Source organism: Liolophura sinensis, chromosome 6, assembly GCF_032854445.1.
Source record: "Liolophura sinensis isolate JHLJ2023 chromosome 6, CUHK_Ljap_v2, whole genome shotgun sequence".
Lineage (NCBI taxonomy): Eukaryota > Metazoa > Mollusca > Polyplacophora > Chitonida > Chitonidae > Liolophura > Liolophura sinensis.
Genome location: NC_088300.1, coordinates 53,835,116 through 53,855,898, shown reverse-complemented (window position 1 = coordinate 53,855,898; position 20,783 = coordinate 53,835,116). Strand labels below are relative to the sequence as shown.

The window sequence follows — 20,783 nt, the reverse complement described above, 5'->3', positions numbered from 1 at the left end:
TGCTGTAGTCGACCAATTCATTATCACATATTACATCAAAGTAAACTGTGCGGCATGTGTTAGACAGATCATGGTTTTCGGTCATTCTACAAGCCTATACCGCACAGAATGTCGTATTAACAGGCAAATATAGGACTGTACGTTGGGAAGAAGCTTTTGGACATTTCGATCATTTGTCATCTCTTTTTTTACTCTTATTTTCTGAAAGTTTATTTGCACAAAATTTGGGTATTTACGTTGACATTAATAGGAGTTTCTGTACATGGTGTTTGCGTTTCCATATAGGCCTACGCTTACAAAGAAAAAAAAACCTTCACTCCACTTCAACTAACCGTAACAAATGAAACATGAGTCCGATTTTTACAAATAACCGCCCATACATCACTGGTTATCGTGACAGACGAACCGCGTTAAGACGGCTTTACTGCCATCACGTGGGTCCCTATCTGGAACATAAATTAATGGTGGCTAAATTGAAGGTATCGATAAGGAGCTAGACAGGGATCGGGTTGCAAACCTTGATTTCCTGTCTCCATTCGTTCTCCTCACAACTACAGTGTGGAATTACACGGCTGTTTTCTATATAGGATAGTCTGGTTTTGTGCGTAAAAGCAGATGTATACGTACCGTTTTTTGCCAAACTGTGTGGAGTAAAGAAAGGTTGGTTCTTCAAGGCACCCGACCTCATTCTTTGTCATGCTACACAGGTGGAAGGAAAGTTATAACCAAACAAACAACCAAATGTAAATCTTGTTTTTCGCTGCATCGAGGTCTTCGACCTGCAGCCACGCGCAAACACGGTCTAAAGGCCACTAAAGCGAATCATCACTGGCATGCATTGTACTTTCGGCACTGTTCTTCTCGACCCACGCCACCAGAGGGCCGTTAAGGTTGAACCAGAGCCACCTAACGACCACGAGAGTACCTATAGCCAACACTAACGGTTAGATTTCATACCTTTTCCAGAGACGTTTAATGCTTACCCATGCAGCAGCAATGAAATGGTTTGGATTATATTACAATTATACCAACAATATTACATGTATGGTTCCATAGAAAACCAATTATGAGTGCAAAGAACCATGAAGAACCAAGATTTCTGAGAACATATATGCATACATAAATACGGGTATTTCCAAATCAGCAGCAAAATAAGAGTAACAAGTGAGATAATCTATGCATGCGATGTAGAATAAGGGTAAGAGATCGAATAATCTAGATGTGGGATATATCGAGTAATTAGGGTTATCAGTGGAAGCATACGTGGGAAGGTTTGTGAGCAACCTGCGAATGGTCGTTGGTATTCCCCGGGCTCTTCCATGTTTCCCTCCGACAATACGCTGTTCGCCGTCGTATAGGCTAAGAGAAAAATTCTTGAGTAGGGCGTATAACACAAATCAAATACATAAATATCAGTTGGAAAACTCTATGCTGGCGAGGTGGACCAAATAATGACAAAACAAATAAAACTACTGTATTATGGATAGTAAAACGACAACAGCGACGAAAGTACGATATATGACAAATGGGCTCGCATAACCTGTGAATGAATGAATGACTGCTTAAGGATTTACGTCTTACTTAGCAAATTTTTATTCATATGACAACGTAGAGTACATATATAATGTAACTTTTTGAGGCAGGGTGGGTCCATGCTGCCAAAGCGCCGCAGCCACTGAATTAAGTATCATGCCGAAAACACAGGACGTGCCACCCCAGCCAGGCACATTATACCGACACGGGGACAACCAGTCCTGTTTCCTTGCTCAAAGCCTTCAGTGCTGAGCGCCAAGCGAGGCAGTACCATTTTTTAAAGTCTTTGATGTGAGCTGACTCGGGTTTGATCCTGGGTCTCCCGACTTGGAGGCGGACGCTCTAACCATTAGGCAACAGAAGCGGTCTATAAGATGACGAATTGGGTAACAGATGGAATAATATATGCATACGAGTTCTATACGCAGTAAAGGTAAAAGTTGCATGGAATAAGCTATGCATGGGACATCTTTCGGATAACGGAAAAGGGATGAATTATCTATGTATGCAATACTGAATAAATTTATTTATTTGATTGGTTTTACGCCGTACTCAAGAATATTTCACTTATACGACGGCGGACATCATTATGGTGGGGGGAAACAGGGCAGAGCCCGGGGAAAGCCCACGACCATCCGCAGGTTGCTGCCAGACCTTCCCATTTACGGCCGGAGAATTCACAGCGATTGCATTGGTGTCTTCTGAATGAAGTTAACAAATGGAATAATATATGCATGCTGTGCCCAGGGAAAAAAAAATAAGCGTACCGGAAACTAATGGAATAATCTAAGCACACGATGCATGCCGAATAAGGAAGGGTAAGAAATGAAATAAACTGCACATGCGATGTCGAAAAATCTTATCAGATGAAATAAGTCCACTGAACACTGTCAACATTTTAGGGTCAGCTCGACCCAATATTTCAGGGTCACAGGCATACTGACCCTGAACTATTTGGAATAAATGACCCTGGTATATGGAGTTGTCTATACCCTGAATATCAGGATCACATCTGGCCCTAGTATTTCTGGTAGTTTTGACACTTTTCTCTTAACAGTGAATAAGGCTAACATTTGGTGCACATGCGATAGCAGAAAATTAACACATATATACAATGAACGAAAAACAAACGCAAGCCCACCGTATTCCTCTCTAATGATTGAAATATATACTGCATGTTTTTTAGTTTTTAAAACAGACATTGGTTTTGTGGGAGGCAAGAAATTTCAATTCTCTCTCGTTTTTTATTTTTTTTTATTTTTTTATTTTTTTCGGAAAGTAAAGATACGTACCGTATAAGTTGTTTGTTAGATGTTTAGACGTACCGGTACTAACTATGTGAGAAAAATTGTGTATTCCTGATACAATTATACAGTTGAAGGGAGCAGACAAGATGTTCCAAAAATTGCGGTAATGGTAACAGACTGAACAGAAGTAGTGCCGGTAACCTAACAACTTACTATGTAAGGGCCGCTGACTATAGGTTACTGTAGGCCCTAAGTGACAACGGGCTCAGTACACACCATGAAAACATATATTTATCAAGGCTAATCTCACTAACGTGTACATATAAGTATAGTCCTGACGTCTGTCCAGTGACATGTATATAGGCCCACAGTTTTGTTTACACGAGCGGATAGATTTTCCTAATTTTATTAAATTTATGTGGTAAAACTTTTCAATTTCAACAGGAAGTTTATTTTATTTTGTTGTGGAATTATAAATAAGAAAAGATGTGTGCATGTAAACATATAATAGTACATGTTGTCAAATATTTTTTTCACCCCAAGCACGATGCAACTTTATTTATTTCTTTTTTTTATTTATTTATTTAATTGATTGGAGTTTTAGACCATATTCATGCATATTTCTCTTATGCAACGGCGACCAACATTGTGGTGAATCAGGGTAGAACCCGGCAATGCAGCTTCACATATCGGGCTCATGATGATTAACTGGCAGACAAAGAAAGGTCAGAGAAAACATAACCACTTTGACGGAGGCAGCAAAGATTTGCTTTGATTTGCTTTGTCTTTAACGCCGTAATCAAGAATATATTTCACTTATACAACGGCGGCCAGCATTATGGTGTGAGGAAACCGGGAAGAACCCGGGGGGAAACCCACGACCATCCGCAGGCTGCTGTCAGGCCTTCTCACCTACGGCCGGAGAGGAAGAGGCAGCAAAGGCAAATCCTGCCTTAGTCTTTGTGCTGTCTTTAAACGTGTAGGCCCACGTACTGGAGTTTTTGTGACACGTTTCAGTTTGTACCTGTAAATACAATTTGTAATTTTTTCAATTTGTACTAGCAAATACTGCACTGTCCCTAGAGATAAACGATATAATTCTGATGCTAGAAAATATAATTCGTCATATCTCACTGTGGTTGGCAGGTATGGCGAGCTCCCTTCCGGTCTGTTGTAGACAGACCTTGATTTTGACCATTACCTATTGCCTACACTCGTAAGTACCAGTTAGTAATCTGTAACATGGAGTAATGGAGAGAAGGATCTAGGGGCAATTATTTTTCCAATATTATAGCTTTTGCGCATTTTCTTCGTAATGATGGTCCAGTAGACGAATTTGTGAAACACAATCATGCCACCCACGATCCAAACAGGCCCGCGGGATGATAGGGATAGAAAACAACGACCCGGCGAAAGACGGTGAGTGCACAACAACAACAACACGAACTGTGTTTTGTGGTCGGCCCGAGTTGTAGAACAGATATCAGTTTGTGAACCGCTGATAACAAGCACATCCGCTGTGGTGTCGCTTGTGTGAGTTTGGTTATCCTATAACATGCACATTATACTTGAAAACAGCAAAGGTCATTAACACTCAAATTAGTCCTGGATAACTTAAGTCATTTAAAGTACGCCTAAACGTTGAGATCTATTTTAAAGTTGAACAATTTGTGATATTTTCTTGCCTCGGCCTCGATGTCTAATAATTGTACTGAAAAATTAAGTCAGTCCATTCCTCAAGGCACTTTGTGGAACAAAGTGAGCCTTTAAATTCACTCTAAAGGAGTAGTTCATCTAGATGGACTCTGTCCATCTAGTGTGCTGTTTTAAAATTGTGACATTCATCATAACACTGAGTCCATCAACGCCTCAAAAAAACATGGCACAGATTTCAAACTCCCATCTCCTTCTAGCTCTACAAGGGAAGCTGGCACCTGATTTAACAATGTACTGATGTATTGAGCAGGTCAGCTTCACCCACTCCTCAACTGAAATCACAAGTGTTAAAAGCAGAAAAACTTGCTTCCTGACAGAAAGGTTCGGAAATGCTTGCTGTCTGGAAGCACAACTTCAGTCTTCTTAATTCAACCCAAAACAGTATAAAAATGATCTTGTATATTTGGTGCATGTGAGTTTGGCTGCCGTCAGTGCAGACCTCATTGAGATCGGTTCTATCCATTTGAATTTCTGAAATGTGCGGCTGTTTATTTGAGTAGCAGGTATGAACTCAGATGGTCAGAATTTAGAAAAGCACACTGATGCCATCTGCATGGATCATATGCCCTGAAGTTTACAGACACTCATGTTCCTTGCCATTTCGTCCATTGATGTGCATGAATTGCAGTCACAATATCGATCTGTTATTTCCTGGGCTTTATGGGCCGGAGATTTCAGTTGGTGATGCATATAGCAAATGGCTGTATGAACTACCTCAGGTTTTTAAATAAAGTGCACTCTGACGTTAGGTTGTGGCCACCCTTGGCCTAACAAAATTTTGCCAGATTTAATGTCAGAGCAACTTAAGACCAATTTTACAACCTTGGTGTGGTACATACTGTAGTTTAAACCTAAGGCAACTATGACACAGTGACAGTCCTATTATGTCCGTAGGGGGGAAAAGTTCATGTCTTCATTTTTTTTTTTTTTTCATTTCTGCATTTCAGATCTGATCTAGTATGCAGAGTAAAATACAACAATACCCTACCAGACATTCCATTTGACCCAAAGTTCATAACATACCCATTTGAATCAAACAGGTAAGTTTCTTCATTCTCGTTCCAAGAAATATGAGTTTTCAGGAAGTTTAATCATCTGCCTCATATGTAGGAGGTTTTCTTCCGGTCAAGGAAGTCTTTTAAGATGAGTCACATTGTCTTATGAGAAGCAGTGGAGTTACAGTCATGTGACTGCCATCATTGGCTATTTATTGTGTAATCTGTAATTTTTGTCTAAATGAAGTCTTCATTTTTCAAATGAATTTGGTTATGTATTGCCAATTAATGTTTTGTATTTCACCTATATATGTTGGTATGTAGAATTTCACTTTCAGACATGCAGATGAAACTCTTAAAATGACATTTTGATGCCATAACTGAAGTTTTTGTAACAAGAAATTAACCTTTAATTCAACTTCACAAATAATTCTAAGTTACCCTATATGTAAAAGTGAATGAATCATTCAGATTGAAGCAAACTGTGTCACGAGAAAAATGCTAGAATTCAGCTGAAATACAGTAGTACCGGAATGGCCGTTTGGGCATCAGTCTTGTAGATACACATATCTTTCAAGACATGTGTACATACATGTATATCTATGTGTAATTCATCATAGATGGTCTGTTCAAAAAGTATTTACATGTACAAGTTGACAGATTAACATCACATGTGTTGTACATGTACAGTATGGATAAATTAATCTATTAGTTTACATTTAGATGTACATCCTAACATTGTTGACTAACAAGTAACAGTTGCTGAAGTTGTACCTGAGGTTAAGGTGTTCGAGCTAGATGATTTTTTGTCACAAAGGTGACAAAAGATGGCCCAGACTCGGTGATTGTCTGTCTTGGACACCAAAACCGGGTTTAAAAAATGTTTTCATTGTCTGAAAAGAGTCATTTGGTTATATGAAATGACCGTTTTAGTGTTTTCAGTTGAAAGCAGTTTGTAAATATTAAAACATGCCTTAATGAATATAACCTGCAGTCTTTCTTTACCACCAATCAACTTATTCGCTTTTAATTTGTTTTGTGCAGTAATATATTGGCATTTATATAGGGTATAAAGAGGGTATATAGAGCATGTATTATTGTATTTTCATGCAATCGTACCGCAAGCCCTATACATTCATAACCCTGCCTGCTTTTATATAATTCCCAATATATTGTGTAGAAAACATCAAATAAACGGACTTGATGTGAAACATTTCAGTTGAATGACAGCGGTTATTTGCATAGATTGTGGGTTTCAGATTCCAGAAAAAAAACACAGTCTTCGGACTAAGGCAAGTCACTGACACTCTTCCCCATGCTGAATTTTAGGGATGGTACATTTATTCAACTGTGACCAAGGCAGCAAAACTTAACCCAGGGAATCTTACCTCAACTGTGGGTGGCTAGTAGTTTGACAGCCTATCCAAACACATTAGGTGAGGCTCCAGGGGCAGTGTATGCCCCGGAAGTTTGACGAGCCAAGATTGTTGTATGTTCGAGTTTTCAGCCATTCAAAGTTGAGTTCGGAAGTGAAAACTGACAAAAAATGACAAAAAAGACTAAAAGTCTGTGCGTTGAGTTCAGAAGTCGCATATTCATATGGCAGTCACAGATGTATGTCTTTGGTGAAATTTTTTCATTACGTTAAAGGCTTTGTAAAAGAGCCTTATCTGATCGAAGAATTTCAAAATTCTTAATATAATTTTGAATACTTTCTCATTTCATGTCATTTATGAAAAGAAAAAGCTAATCGACTGAAAAAATGTAGGCCAATAATAGTGACCAAAGTTGTGTATTTAGCCAAACACAATTATAGCTAAATAAGAATCAGTCATGTAGGCACTTAATCTATTTGAATAATGAATAATCAGTGATTTAAAACCATTAATATGTTGCACAGAAAATAAAACTCACACCCAGATTATGCTGTATACCACTACATAAAACGACAACTATAAACCGTGCTTTCTTCAGATGTCAAAGCTTATAGAGGATCACAACACACAAATTGTGCTGTGTAACTAGGTGACACGGGGCTATATAAATACAATAAAAGTAGAGAATTTTGATTTCAGATTTTTCCAGAATATGTTCAAGAAATAGGCTACACCGATAGATAGGCCATCTCATGCTGATAAAAATACATGCACTACAGTTTAATGCTATACCACCTTCAGAGTTGTGCAATATAGGAAACTCGCTCACTGTAAAAACTCTCGGAAAGTATACGGATGTTGAATTTGAAAAAAGGGCCAATTTTGTGTTTAGCCTAATTTTTTGATGTTATGTCTTTATTTCTTTTATGTAGGTTCATTACAGTTTTGTTTTTCTTTGCAGCTCTTGGGGGTGTGGGGCAGGACCCCTCTGACCTCCCCATGTAGACTCTCTCCCCCCCCCCCTTCCAATTTAATAAACCAAAGAAGTTTTAGGAAGTTATGTGATTAATTGTTGACTCAGTGTACAGTGAATACTCTATGTGGGTGTGTATCTATTTGAAGATGTCTGTATGAGATTGATGTGGTTTAATATAAAACTTGCTCTGTGTTATCAGTGCATGGTGTCATGACAAAACAGGTGCTAAGACTTATACATGGGGCTGATTTTGTGAATGTGATTGTGTTTTGGGAAATGAATGAGTGTGTCTATTGGGTATGGAAGCTGAAAGCGATCACTCACATTTTCTTAGTTTCAGCAATTCAAATACATTTGTGTTATTTGTAACTTGAAAACACAAGTCAAAGGGGAGTCTACAGGTCGATAACATGAAAAGGGGGAAGTCAAAAACACAAATGTGTGAAGGTAGAAATTGCCATGTTTGTATTGGTTTTTGCGTTTTTGGCATTTACACTTTTGTGTTTTTTTATAACCTTAAAACTAATAAAAAAACAATGAATGTCCATATCCGGCTTCCATACTTGCCTGAGCAGTGAGTTGTAACAGGTTGCAGCTTTCTAGTGCTTATACCAGGAAAGACCAGATTTCCTAGTAGTTCAGACCGGCCCTGATAGCACAGTTTGTAGAGCGCCCGTTTTGGGAGCGGTAGATCCAGGGTCAATCCTATGTGGAGTCACACCTAAGACCTTAAAAAGTTGTAACATCCTCACTTGGCGTTCAGCATGAAGGGGATAGTGCAACGACTGGTTAACCTGTATCAGTGTAATGGCTTGGGCGGGGCAGCTTACTTGCCTTCAGTAAGGCCTCTCAATGAAGCAGCACTAGATAAAAGAGCGGTGGAAATCTATCCTGCAACAAGGAGGCACATTACATGCCATCTAAGGATTACGTCGTCATATGGCTGAAAAATTGTTAAGTAGGACGTTAAACCCCAGGCACTCACTCACTCCCTAGTAGTTCAGGTGGTAAAGAGTGTAATCCTTACTGAGGGAAATCCCAGTGAATGAGGCAACCAGTTTTTAAGTGCAATCTTCAATGTACATGTAGTACATCACTTGAACGTGGTAAAGGTGAATGCCCGTTACACATCACTTGAATGCCCGTTGCACATCACTTGAATGCCTGTTACACATTACTTGAAGATATATTAAACAAGTAGTTTTCTTCGTATACTTGTATACATGTAGCTACTGCATGTCTATTGAAAAACTTTTATTATATCATCATTTGCTTGACAACTTCACAATGACATTAGAGCATTTAGAAGTTGTTTATATCCATGTCCAAAGCCTGTGACGTTGTCATTTCTGGTAAGTTCTGCATGAGGCTTGAATTGTGAGGCAGAAATATATGCAAACACAACAGCTCTGAGCAATGCTAAACGCAACCTAATCAGCATTCAGATATATCTTTTGAACCAAACTAATTTTGTAATTTATCAACAGATTTATCCAGTACAACCCGACATCGTTGGAGAGAAGTTACAAATATGACTTGCTCACAGAGCATGACTTGGGTGTCAATATTGACCTCATTAATCCCTCAACTTACATGATAGATCCGAATGGTGAGTTCCTCACATCAGACATTATTCAGTTTGCTTAATTATTGTAAATTTTCTGCATTTTGAGAAGGGTATATGGGGACTTCAAGCCTGGGTGTGAAATTTTAACTGTGAGCTGCAGGGAAAGGGTTAAAATTTTACAAATGGGGTTTAAATCTCCCTATACCCTTCTCAGCAGGTGAATAATGATTTAATCCAACTTGTGAGCAAATTCTGACAGATGAACTATTTTGCTTACTCATCATTCAACCTCCTTCAGCCCATCGTTTGGTACCATTTCTTTTGTTACCATGATTACTGGTAAACCTGAAGCAGTATTTCCTGATATCTAAAGTTGTGTCAGTATAAGTGCTAATCAAATGGTGGCTGTAGAAAAACTTTGCAGACTTTCCAAATTTGTCACAAAATTCTTTGTCCAGTAAATTACATACAGTTTTATGACTTGTCGCTGTCATTTCCGGTGTGAAGGAAGTCACAATTTTTATTGAGCTTATAGGCATAATTTTTATTTTATGTTTGTGATTAACCTTACAATGTGTCCTGTTTTCAGCATACCTGGAAAGAGAAGATGAGAAATTGCTGGAAGAGGATCTTAATACACCAGGGGACTCAAAGAGGTAAAGTAACCATAGTGACCAGTGTCATGTTCATGCTGCAGTCAGGTGGTTTAGATTGTAACAAACACAATGATAAGTAAATTCATGTAAGTAAATGTTACAGAGGACAAACAGATAAAAACATTTTGATATGTCAAACATTTGGATATGGAATCACTTTGGATAATATTTTGATTACAGTCTATATCTGTTGTTTGTTGCTGAAATTGTGTTGCTAAATCTGTTTTGTCACTTTGTTGTGAACTTGCAGATCCCGACATCACCAGACAAATGTATCCTGGCTGAGGAAAACAGAGTACATCTCCACAGAGTTCAACAGATTTACTCCAAAGGCTGACAAAGCTGAAGCCAAGTATGTTCAAAGAAAAAAATGGACACTGTATTTTAAGTTAATTCCTTATAGAATAAGTTCACTGAGTAAATTTAGTTCTATATTTTCCAAAAAAACCTTTCAGTGAAAGTCATTTAAGCTTGCATCATTTGGTGACCAAATGAGCTCTGATCTTTCAGGGATGTATTTTGTTTTTTTAGCATTATTTCAGAAACATACATGTAGAGTGTAGGGACCACCTTTATTCTTAACTTTTTGTGTGAGTTAGGCTCTCTTGTGCTAAGTTGTCATACTCAGCATGACTGAGGTTGTGGTCCCAGCTTCACCTATTTTGGTTGCAGTTTTAACAGATTTTTCTGACACCTGTTAAAAGATGGTGTTCTCATCCTCACTCTGTTCCTCATAATGAAAACCTAAGTTGTCATAGCGAGCATGACTCAGGTTGTGGTCCCAGCTCCACCTGGTTTGGTTGCAGTTTTATCAGATTTTTCTGACACCTGTTAAAAGATGGTGTTCTCATCCTCACTCTGTTCCTCATAATGAAAACCTAAGTTGTCATAGCGAGCATGACTCAGGTTGTGGCCTCAGCTCCACCTGGTTTGGTTGCAGTTTTATCAGATTTTTCTGACACCTGTTAAATGATGGTGTTCCCATCCTCACTCTGTTCCTCATAATGAAAACCTAAGTTGTCATAGCGAGCATGACTCAGGTTGTGGTCCCAGCTCCACCTGGTTTGGTTGCAGTTTTATCAGATTTTTCTGACACCTGTTAAATGATGGTGTTCTCGTCCTCACTCTGTTCCTCATAATGAAAACCTAAGTTGTCATAGCGAGCATGACTCAGGTTGTGGTCTCAGCTCCAACTGGTTTGGTTGCAGTTTTATCAGATTTTTCTGACGCCTGTTAAATGATGGTGTTCTCATCCTCACTCTGTTCCTCATAATGAAAACCTAAGTTGTCATAGCGAGCATGACTCAGGTTGTGGTCTCAGCTCCAACTGGTTTGGTTGCAGTTTTATCAGATTTTTCTGACACCTGTTAAATGATGGTGTTCCCATCCTCACTCTGTTCCTCATAATGAAAACCTAAGTTGTCATAGCGAGCATGACTCAGGTTGTGGTCCCAGCTCCACCTGGTTTGGTTGCAGTTTTATCAGATTTTTCTGACACCTGTTAAATGATGGTGTTCCCATCCTCACTCTGTTCCTCATAATGAAAACCTAAGTTGTCATAGCGAGCATGACTCAGGTTGTGGTCTCAGCTCCAACTGGTTTGGTTGCAGTTTTATCAGATTTTTCTGACACCTGTTAAATGATGGTGTTCCCATCCTCACTCTGTTCCTCATAATGAAAACCTAAGTTGTCATAGCGAGCATGACTCAGGTTGTGGTCTCAGCTCCACCTGGTTTGGTTGCAGTTTTATCAGATTTTTCTGACGCCTGTTAAATGATGGTGTTCTCATCCTCACTCTGTTCCTCATAATGAAAACCTAAGTTGTCATAGCGAGCATGACTCAGGTTGTGGTCTCAGCTCCACCTGGTTTGGTTGCAGTTTTATCAGATTTTTCTGACACCTGTTAAATGATGGTGTTCTCGTCCTCACTCTGTTCCTCATGATGAAAACTTTATCTTTGTACTTCAAGTACAATATTCTCAATTGTGACATATTACTCAAATCAAGTACATGGAAATTTTGTCTGATTTTTGTTTCCAAAGCTGCAAAAGTGTTTTCGGTTTTTTGTTGTATTGCAAAAATAAATATGCAGGCGAAATGGTATAAAACTGTGCTTTGTAATGTGTTTTGTAGAGTTGGATTTCGGATAAAACAGATGATGAAAGATGAGGATCTGTACAAGGACAGAGAGAGTCAGATCAATGCTATAGAGAAGACATTTGAATATGCCTCCAGACCTGTGAGTATTCTATCTGATGACACATGTATACGATGGTTGGAAGGCATTACAGGGTTGGGGTGGGGATTGTGATCAAAGGTAGATTGGCTTTTGTAAATGGAAGCCTAAACCAGTGTACTTGTATGTCATTCAGTTTACTGTTAAAAATAAAAGGACTGTTAAAATAAAATGCCTTCAAATTGCAGAGAATGTGCAAGCAAGTCAGTTTATATGTACTTTACTCTACTGCAGGACAACACATTCAGTTTTAAATTGGCTCAAATAGCCTGTTGCAGTTTGCTTGTGGGAAACAGTTCACACTTTTACAATGCTGGTACATGTAGCCAGTAATATGTTATATTTTTCACATTGGACACTTAAATTTTAAAAATGCACAGCTTAGGCAGCATAGGCTTGAGAGAGACAGAGATTTTAGAAAAATATGAATATAAGATTCATGGTTTTAAATATTTTTGGCCATTTTTTTGGGACCAAGTATCCCATAAAAATCAATTAAAAGAAAACAGAAAGAAAGAAGAATATGACTCCCAATGTTGCCTTTTACAGATTATGAAACATCACAGCAAACCTGGAGTAACACCACTGGAGGTGTTGCCATGTTTCCCTGACTTCACAGTAAGTTTATCATGTGCCATTTTGACTGCTTCATCCCACTGTGTTTACCTACAAAAACTCACATCTCCAGGGACCCATTTTATGAAGCATACTTAGTGTTAAGAATCCATTAGCAAAGTGCATTTTATATTTCTGTAACATAGGTTGTCATTGTTGTTAAGGGCTTACTTAAGTAAGTGCGCTTCATAAAACTGGCTTCAGAGCTATATTAACCTACCCCTTGTACACCTTTGTATTCACACAGCCAAAGATTTTGTTTTACAAGACAGTTACAGATATTATATGGTATTGTTCATCATAAATCATTCTGAACCACTGTTGTTAGCTCTGTTCCAAAGTATTTCTGTTTCCTATTTCTACCCATTTTATATAAGGACTGAAGGATGACTAATTTAAGATAATTAGCCTTTAATCGCTAGAACACACAAGGTTCAAACCCTGCCTAGGGCTCTGAATTTGTCACATGCCTTCTCAAGTCTGATGGAGCTCTTTTATAGTCTAATCTAAACATCTTTCTCCCCAACATTGTCTTTTTCACAAACTTCACAAAATTTCGTAAAACTGTTGCTCCGACTCTTTACAAGGGAAACTTGAAATATAGCATCATAGTAAATGTTCACAATTTTCTGGAACTGTCTTATTTGTTAAGACAGTGTCAGGTACTTCTGAAGTAAAATCATACTGGAGAGGATAAAATAAATAATGATTTTTTGTACATTTGATCACAGTTGTGGAAGCATCCATTCGCTCAAGTCATCTTCGACTCAGACCCAGCCCCCAAGGGGAGATCACTCCCTGCTCAGATGGAGGAAATGTCACAAGCCATGATCAGGTGGGATACATGTAGATTCTGCTGTCTCTGACCAATTATTGTCTTTCCAGATCACAATTACATGTATATTACACTCAGTATTAAGCTGAATGCAAATTGGAAACAGTCTGAAGAATTGCATTGTTTTTTCTGTTTCTGCACATAAATATGTATAAATATCTGCTCTTTACATGGTCACTTGTGGTATTCTCCTGACACGGTAGCTTTATTTCTTGTCCTTTATTGAGATGCATTGCAAATCAAATGTTTGATACCAAAACCAACTCCCATAAATTATGAAAATGTTAATTTTTTTGTGTGGTGTTTTGATCAGAGGAGCTGTGGATGAGAGCGGGGAGCAGTTTGTGGCTTACTTCCTGCCAACTGACGAAACGATGAACAAACGGAAAGCTGAGGAGACGGAGGGCTTAGACTACACCCCTGACGAGGAGTGGGTGTCAAAACTTTTTTTCTTTTCTTAACTTCTTTGTTTATACCTTTGTTAGTCTTCTTCACTCTCAGAATACAAATTAAATTTTTTAAGATACATGTATGATGTGACAGTTTATGAGTACACGTTAATTTGTGAGTTGATGAACTAGTAGTGTCAGCTCTTATAGTAGTACCAGCCTCGATAGAGCGTCCGCTTTGGGAACGGTAGATCCAGGGTCAATCCTGGGTCAAGTCACACCTAAGACTTGGAAAGAGGAAGTTGTAACTTTCTCGCTTGGCGTTCAGCATGAAGGGGATAGTGCAACGATTGGTTGACCCGTATCAGTATAATGGCTCACGCAGCTTACTTGCCTTCGGTAAGACATCTCAGATAAAAGAGCCTTGAAAATCCGTCCTGCAACCAGGAGGCACATTACATGCACTTACATTCCTTCGTCGTCATATGACTGAAAAATTGTTAAGTACGACGTTAAACCTCAAGCATTAACTCACTCACTCACTCTTGTTGTGGTAAAATTATTACAAATGCGTAAAGGTGATACACTGAAGGACAGGGAACTGAATAAATTTTAACTGTAGAAATCTGCTCTCAACTCAGTATGCACCATCACGAAATACCTATGCTTGAATTAGTACCTGTATGCTGATTCCACTCATTTTCAGCTAGTCGCATCATACCCTAATCTAGGTGTTGCAGTAAAGGTGCCCGTTTTTGTTTCCCAAGGGGAACTTTAGAAGGAATAACTTCAGTCCGTTTTTGCCACAAAGGACAGTTTTTATTGAGTACCCTAATTCTTCTAAAATTTGGGTCAGGTTTTAGAAGTGTTGAAAGCAGAATGTTACATTTCTTTACAAGCCTTTTTGAAAAGTGATGATATGAGTATGCTGTTCATTAGATGGTCTAACCATGTGAGAAAAAAGAAACTCAATATTCTTGCTACATTTCCATATATGTTGGCTAAAATGAACGGACCCGGTGTCACCAAAATTAGAAGAAATAGGGTAGTTGGAAGGACACCTGTCCTCCAGAGTAATTGGCTCTAAATGAACCTAGCTTAGACCCTGATCATGTAGTGTTTATGAACATGTGAGGATTTTACTCACTCTCTGTACATGTTATCAGGATGATCATTGTATGTTTTGTTTAGTATGGAGTCTCTCTTGGCAGGTATGACTACATGTTGGCTCGAGAGTACAACTGGAATGTGAAGAACAAACTGTCCAAAGGGTACGAGGAGACATATTTCATGGTGTTCAGAGAAGATGGGTGCTATTACAATGAACTGGAAACAAGGTAAGTCAGGTGGTTCATTTACTCGACAGATAATTAAAAGACATTTAGGTAAGAAGTAGCTTTACAAAGATGTGAAGCTGGAAAATATGTAACATTTATGTGTGAAGGAGGAAATCAATTTCAGGATTTAAAAAGAATCAAGACTTGTATGTAAATTTGTATCATCACAAAACATAGTTTAACATTAACTTTTTTTGTGATATTTTTTGATTTTTTTATTTGATTTGCTTTTCACTCAAAATTATTTCAGTTGTATAACATCAGCCAACATTATGGTGGGAGGAAGCCCACAATCATCTACAGATTGCTGGAAGAACTTCCTGTGTATGTCCAGAGAGTAAGCCAACATGAGATTGACTGAAAGCGACTGTATTGGTGTGAGGCTCCTGGCATTGGCGTGAGGCTCCTGGCATTGGCTCCTGGGTCATTGTGCGCTGACACGCTATCCACATTTGCCACAAAGGCCCCGTTTTTCAGTGATATCCAATGCTTATTGCCTTATTCTCTCTAACAACGTTGTCATATTGTAATTGTTATGGTTTTGTATTGATATGTCTTAGCACTGTAGGTCATATATTACATGTTTGTTGCTTATTCAGAGTTCGACTTAGCAAAAGAAGAAAGATTGGTGCCAGTAACCAGGTGGCTAAGTCTAGATTGGTTGTCAAGCATAGAGAGTTGAATGACAAGGAAATTGCCGCCCAGGTAAACAATTTATTTGAACAAACCACTTGAAAGTTATTAAGACATTTGAGTATTATTCAGCTGAAGTGTGAACTGACTGTGTATTTGGTTGTGTGAATGAGAGGACAAAGGTTGGGATTAAATTTGATCTTTTTTTTTTTATTTCAGTTTATTTTTTCTTTTGTGGTGGAATTCCTCTTCTTTTGGCACATGAATATTTGTAGAAAATTGTTTGAAGTTAGCTTAAAAGTGTTGAGTTTGGCATATTATGAGGTGTGTGAGGCAGTTTATACATTTTTTGTCACAGGGTTTGTCTCATTCCATAATAGAGATAATGCTTATCCAGGTTAACAGTTTGTGTAAGATTATGTATTGTGTAGTGTAGCATCTGTACATGATATATGTGTACTGTTTGTGTTACAGGAGGCACGGCTCACCATGCTTGAGCCACCACAGGAGGAAGAGGAGGAAGAAATGGCTGAGGAAGAGGCAAACAAGGATGGGACTCAGTCAGGTAAGATCATCATCCTGACCTCATATGGACATCTTTGACCTTAGCATGACAACACTGACATTAACATTGCAACATTGACTTGAACATGACAATTCTAATTTAACATTACAAATCTGACCTCAATATTGCACGATAAACATAACAACCCTGATCTGAACATTGCAACTTGATCTGAACATTGCAACAGTGATCTCAGCACTGCAACAGTGATTTCACCATTACATTGTTATCATCTACATTACATACTACTCTCACCATTACAATCTGATCTCATTATTACAGCCTGACTTCACCAGTGCGGCTTGACCTCAACAATGCCATGCTGTACTGTGCTGGATAAAAGTATTTTATAAAGATTATATTCTTTTAATGATTATATTGTTTACAGATGAAGAGTTCAAGAGTGGCAGTGAGAAGGCTGGCTCGGATGATGACAACAGGAGTGTGAGGTCTGGCGCGTTCAGTCAAAGGAGCCATAGCAGGAGTAGAAGCCGCAGCGGAAGTAGGAGCAGGAGTCGTAGCAGGAGTGGCAGCAGGAGCAGAAGCGGGAGTCGTAGCAGAAGCGGAAGTCGCAGCAGGAGTCGCAGTAGAAGTGGCAGTCGGAGCAGAAGTCCGAGCGGTTCTCGTAGTGGAAGTGGGAGTGACAAGGCCGGCAGTGGCAGTGAGAGTGAAGAGGAGAATAAAGATGGGAAGAAGGATGAGGAAGAGATCTTCGGTAGTGCCAGCAGTTCAGACAGTGACTAGTGTCGCTGTGATGAGGGCTGTGTATCACAGACAGAGAGGAGGGGAAGAACTGGTGATTCATTCTGCTGAAACATACACTTTTGGAACTTATTAGGAAATGCCCTCCTATGACAAAAAGATTTTCATTTGGCATGTCTCTTTGTGTGTGTCACGCACGTGCATGGAAAACATTACGATGGGCACTGCGCTTTCATAATGTTCTTCATGATGACTAGATCGAGGTTTCAGATCTTAACAGCACAATTTTTTGTAAAATAATGCAGAGAGAGAGCACATGTACATAATAAATAATAACTTGAAATCGTAAGGAAAGCGTCATTGTGTCTAGAGTGTGTCAAATCGAAACAGATATATATGGTTCTTTGTCTCTGCATCATATTGATTTACATCATGTATTTTTGTATAAATCATAACATTTACAACCAGGCCACCATTTTTACTAGGCAATGAATGAGGACATTTTGGTGACGATCCAAATTATGTGTTATTAGTGCAAATACTAAAGTTAACAGATTGTTTAATCTGTATCAAATCCAAATATACTGGCTTTCCTGTGAAAAGAAACATATAATTTCTGAAGTTTTAATATATTCTTTAGGACTGTTTAACAACAGAGCTCTGAACGATGAAATGCTACCAATTCTCAAGACTCTGTGTTGCAAAAACTTGATACTTTGTCATAAAGCAATTGCTCTTTTGTTATGGTGTACTCTGGGAAGATGCATGTATGTGTAAAGTAATTTAAATAACAAGTTTGATAGCTTTGTACATGAATCTGAAGCTGAATTTGCACAGTCTTGCGTGATCTTTCATGAAGTTCGCTGGATTCTACCAGTATGACGTACTGGTATGGACACATGGTACAGTAACAGGCTATAGGTCGGTTGTTTACCCCAGGTTGAAGTCGGGTTTCTTCCACCCAAAAAGATCGTATAAATGAAAAATCGGAGTTCAACAAATATTAAATCAAAAAGAGTATTTCACAACAAGGACTGAAAATATAGCCTACATGTAACACATGTTTACTAACCTATTTTCGTCATGAGAATTACAGCAGTTTTATGTAGTTCATGTAAAAATTTTTTGTTGTTGTAAATTTCACTGTTAAACGTGATCTCTATTTTACCCTTGGTATCGTCCACATAGTATTCAACCTGCAAGCCAATGTTGTATTCTGTTAGCAGAATAGAGAGCAACTCTTGACCGAATGGTTTATGGTACAACTGTTTGCGAGACAATCAGTGCTGGACCAGTAAAATTAAACATTCATAAAGGGTCTTGCAGACAGATTGAGTGGAGAGACTGTTTGGAGGGGAGGGGTGGGGAACTGGGGCGGGTTGTAGAACTGCTGTTTCTGAGCCTTTCTCCTCTCACATCTAAACCAGACTCTTCATTAATGTATAAGGGAAATCCGTTTGAACATGTTCAATTGCTGACATTGAAAAGTTTCGAAAAAAGAAAATAAATAGTCACTTATAAATGACTCCTTTTTACGTGTTACAAAATTATCCATGATTGAAAATGTGGAATAATTGTATGAGTTTGATAATGTATTGTTATCTAGAGTAATACATGCGTGTCTTGACTTGAACCGATTGTTTTTGGTCCTGTACCTGTACCCAGGAGGAATATTCGTTTACCCAACGTCCTGTCAGCTTTGTTTCTCACGAATCAATTTCTACAATTCTTATGTTCCTCTCTTGAAAAGATTGATTTTTGATTGATTTTTGGTGTAGGTTCATGAGTCAGGGTAACTGGTACCATGAAGACTAAATAGAAAATTAAGAATCGAGATCTAACAGGTTATGTTGAGTATAAAGGACTTCAGATCCATTATGAAAATTAACTCGATCCATGCATAACTTTTTGAATATTCAATGAATTTTATAACTCTCATTTGTTGCTAACCAATCGGGTCGACAGTTTTGTATATTTTAAGATTTCTTCAATTTTCATTAGTTGTTGATTTCCGCGCAGTACTGGTAACTGCTTGAAATATTATCGATTTTGATAAAAAAAAAACAAATTTACCGTTTGGAAACTCAGATCAAGTTGAAAACAAGCAAATATGACGACGAGAAATCATTAGGACTGTTTACATATATTGTGTCTTCTTGTGGCAGTGCGACTCCATGAGACCAAAGTGCGCGCCACTGAAGTATCATGCCGAAGACACAAGGCATGAAACCTCATTCCGTCACGAAACCCCACCCAGCCACATTATACTGACAACGGGCCAACCAGTCATGTTCCCTGGCTCTAACCTCTCAGTACTGACCGCCAAGCGAGGCCGCAACAAGTACCATTTGTAAAGTCTTTGGTATAACCAAACCCGGGTTGTCTCGAGGTCTCCCGTCTTCGAGGCGGACGCTCCATTGTCTATAGTGATAAAAATACATACAGGTTCATTTTGTGTAAGCTCAGATAAAGTTTGGAAACCGCAGACTCCTTTGATTCTAATTGGTTGTTGGTCAATGCTCAATATCACTGTCCATTTTCTTAAAATTAAAACAATTCATCGTATAGCATTGAAACATGGTTAGTGGATCATCATTACAAGTTACATATCAACCGTTTTGTTCATTTTCAAACACTTTTCAATTACTTAAAATACTTTCTGAATTGAAGCTGGGCATGTTCACCGAGACAAATTACAGATGGAGTTTGAGTTTTGGCCGTTTTTTGTTCCGTTGTGGACTTTAATATATAGCTATATTATTCGGACTGTACAAGCCGGTAAGGAATTTATCCAGAACGCTTGATTTCCTATACAGAATCATCACATGATGAGCTATGTTCATCAATAGGCAACATTGGCTTCAAAGCTTTTTCCTGGAAGATTCAGAAATTGTTTTTCGAAGGAGAATTATCATGATTAAGAATAGCTCACGACTCACTTTGACAAAAATTATAGACCCCACCGCGTGAGTTGAGAAATTCTTTGCGTAGTGAACTAAAGATATATGTATAGTCAGTTAAATCTTACAGCCAGCTTAATCGTATGTTGCCAAATTTCTAATGTGCGGTCCATATTATGGCGAGCAAAAAGTCCCACCTTACAACAGTTTTCTTGTTCCAATATTGACAAGGCGTCACTTATACGATTTCTCTTGGTGATTTCTTTGCGTGAGTGAAGGAATACCGAGAAAGCAATAGGCCCATGTTGCGAAAGCTCAGTCCTACATGACCCCGCCTTCGCTCCGATACCAGTATTTAGTAACCGCTTCCCGAGCAGATCCCTGACGTAGACCAGAAATACCAGAGCTCGTAAACTATATCACAAACCAAGACACGCCGTCGTTCGCTTCCCACACCTTCACGTTGACGGACACTGCATGCATGTATGCATGCTTCTCCCTTGAG

The 20,783-nt window shown here is 38.6% G+C and overlaps 1 protein-coding gene across 1 annotated transcript; it reads left to right on the top strand.

Annotated features, from left to right (window-relative positions):
• The first annotated feature begins 4,010 nt into the window (after window positions 1-4,010).
• On the top strand, window positions 4,011-17,891 carry LOC135467760 (RNA polymerase II-associated factor 1 homolog). Its single transcript, XM_064745598.1, has 13 exons — window positions 4,011-4,199; window positions 5,444-5,536; window positions 9,331-9,452; window positions 10,000-10,066; window positions 10,317-10,418; window positions 12,200-12,305; window positions 12,852-12,920; window positions 13,649-13,752; window positions 14,066-14,182; window positions 15,353-15,478; window positions 16,078-16,183; window positions 16,586-16,676; window positions 17,065-17,891. Exons 1-13 carry the CDS (start codon window positions 4,132-4,134, stop codon window positions 17,418-17,420), a joined length of 1,527 nt encoding a protein of 508 aa, XP_064601668.1. The 5' UTR covers window positions 4,011-4,131; the 3' UTR covers window positions 17,421-17,891.
• Window positions 17,892-20,783: the final 2,892 nt, after the last annotated feature.

Coding starts and splice junctions, on each gene's coding strand:
- LOC135467760 (XM_064745598.1), top strand. CDS start 4,132: ATGCCACCCACGATCCAAACAGGCCCGCGGGATGATAGGGATAGAAAA. Junction 12,306..12,851: donor TTGAATATGCCTCCAGACCT/GTGAGTATTCTA, acceptor TGCCTTTTACAG/ATTATGAAACATCACAGCAA. Junction 13,753..14,065: donor ATGTCACAAGCCATGATCAG/GTGGGATACATG, acceptor TGTTTTGATCAG/AGGAGCTGTGGATGAGAGCG.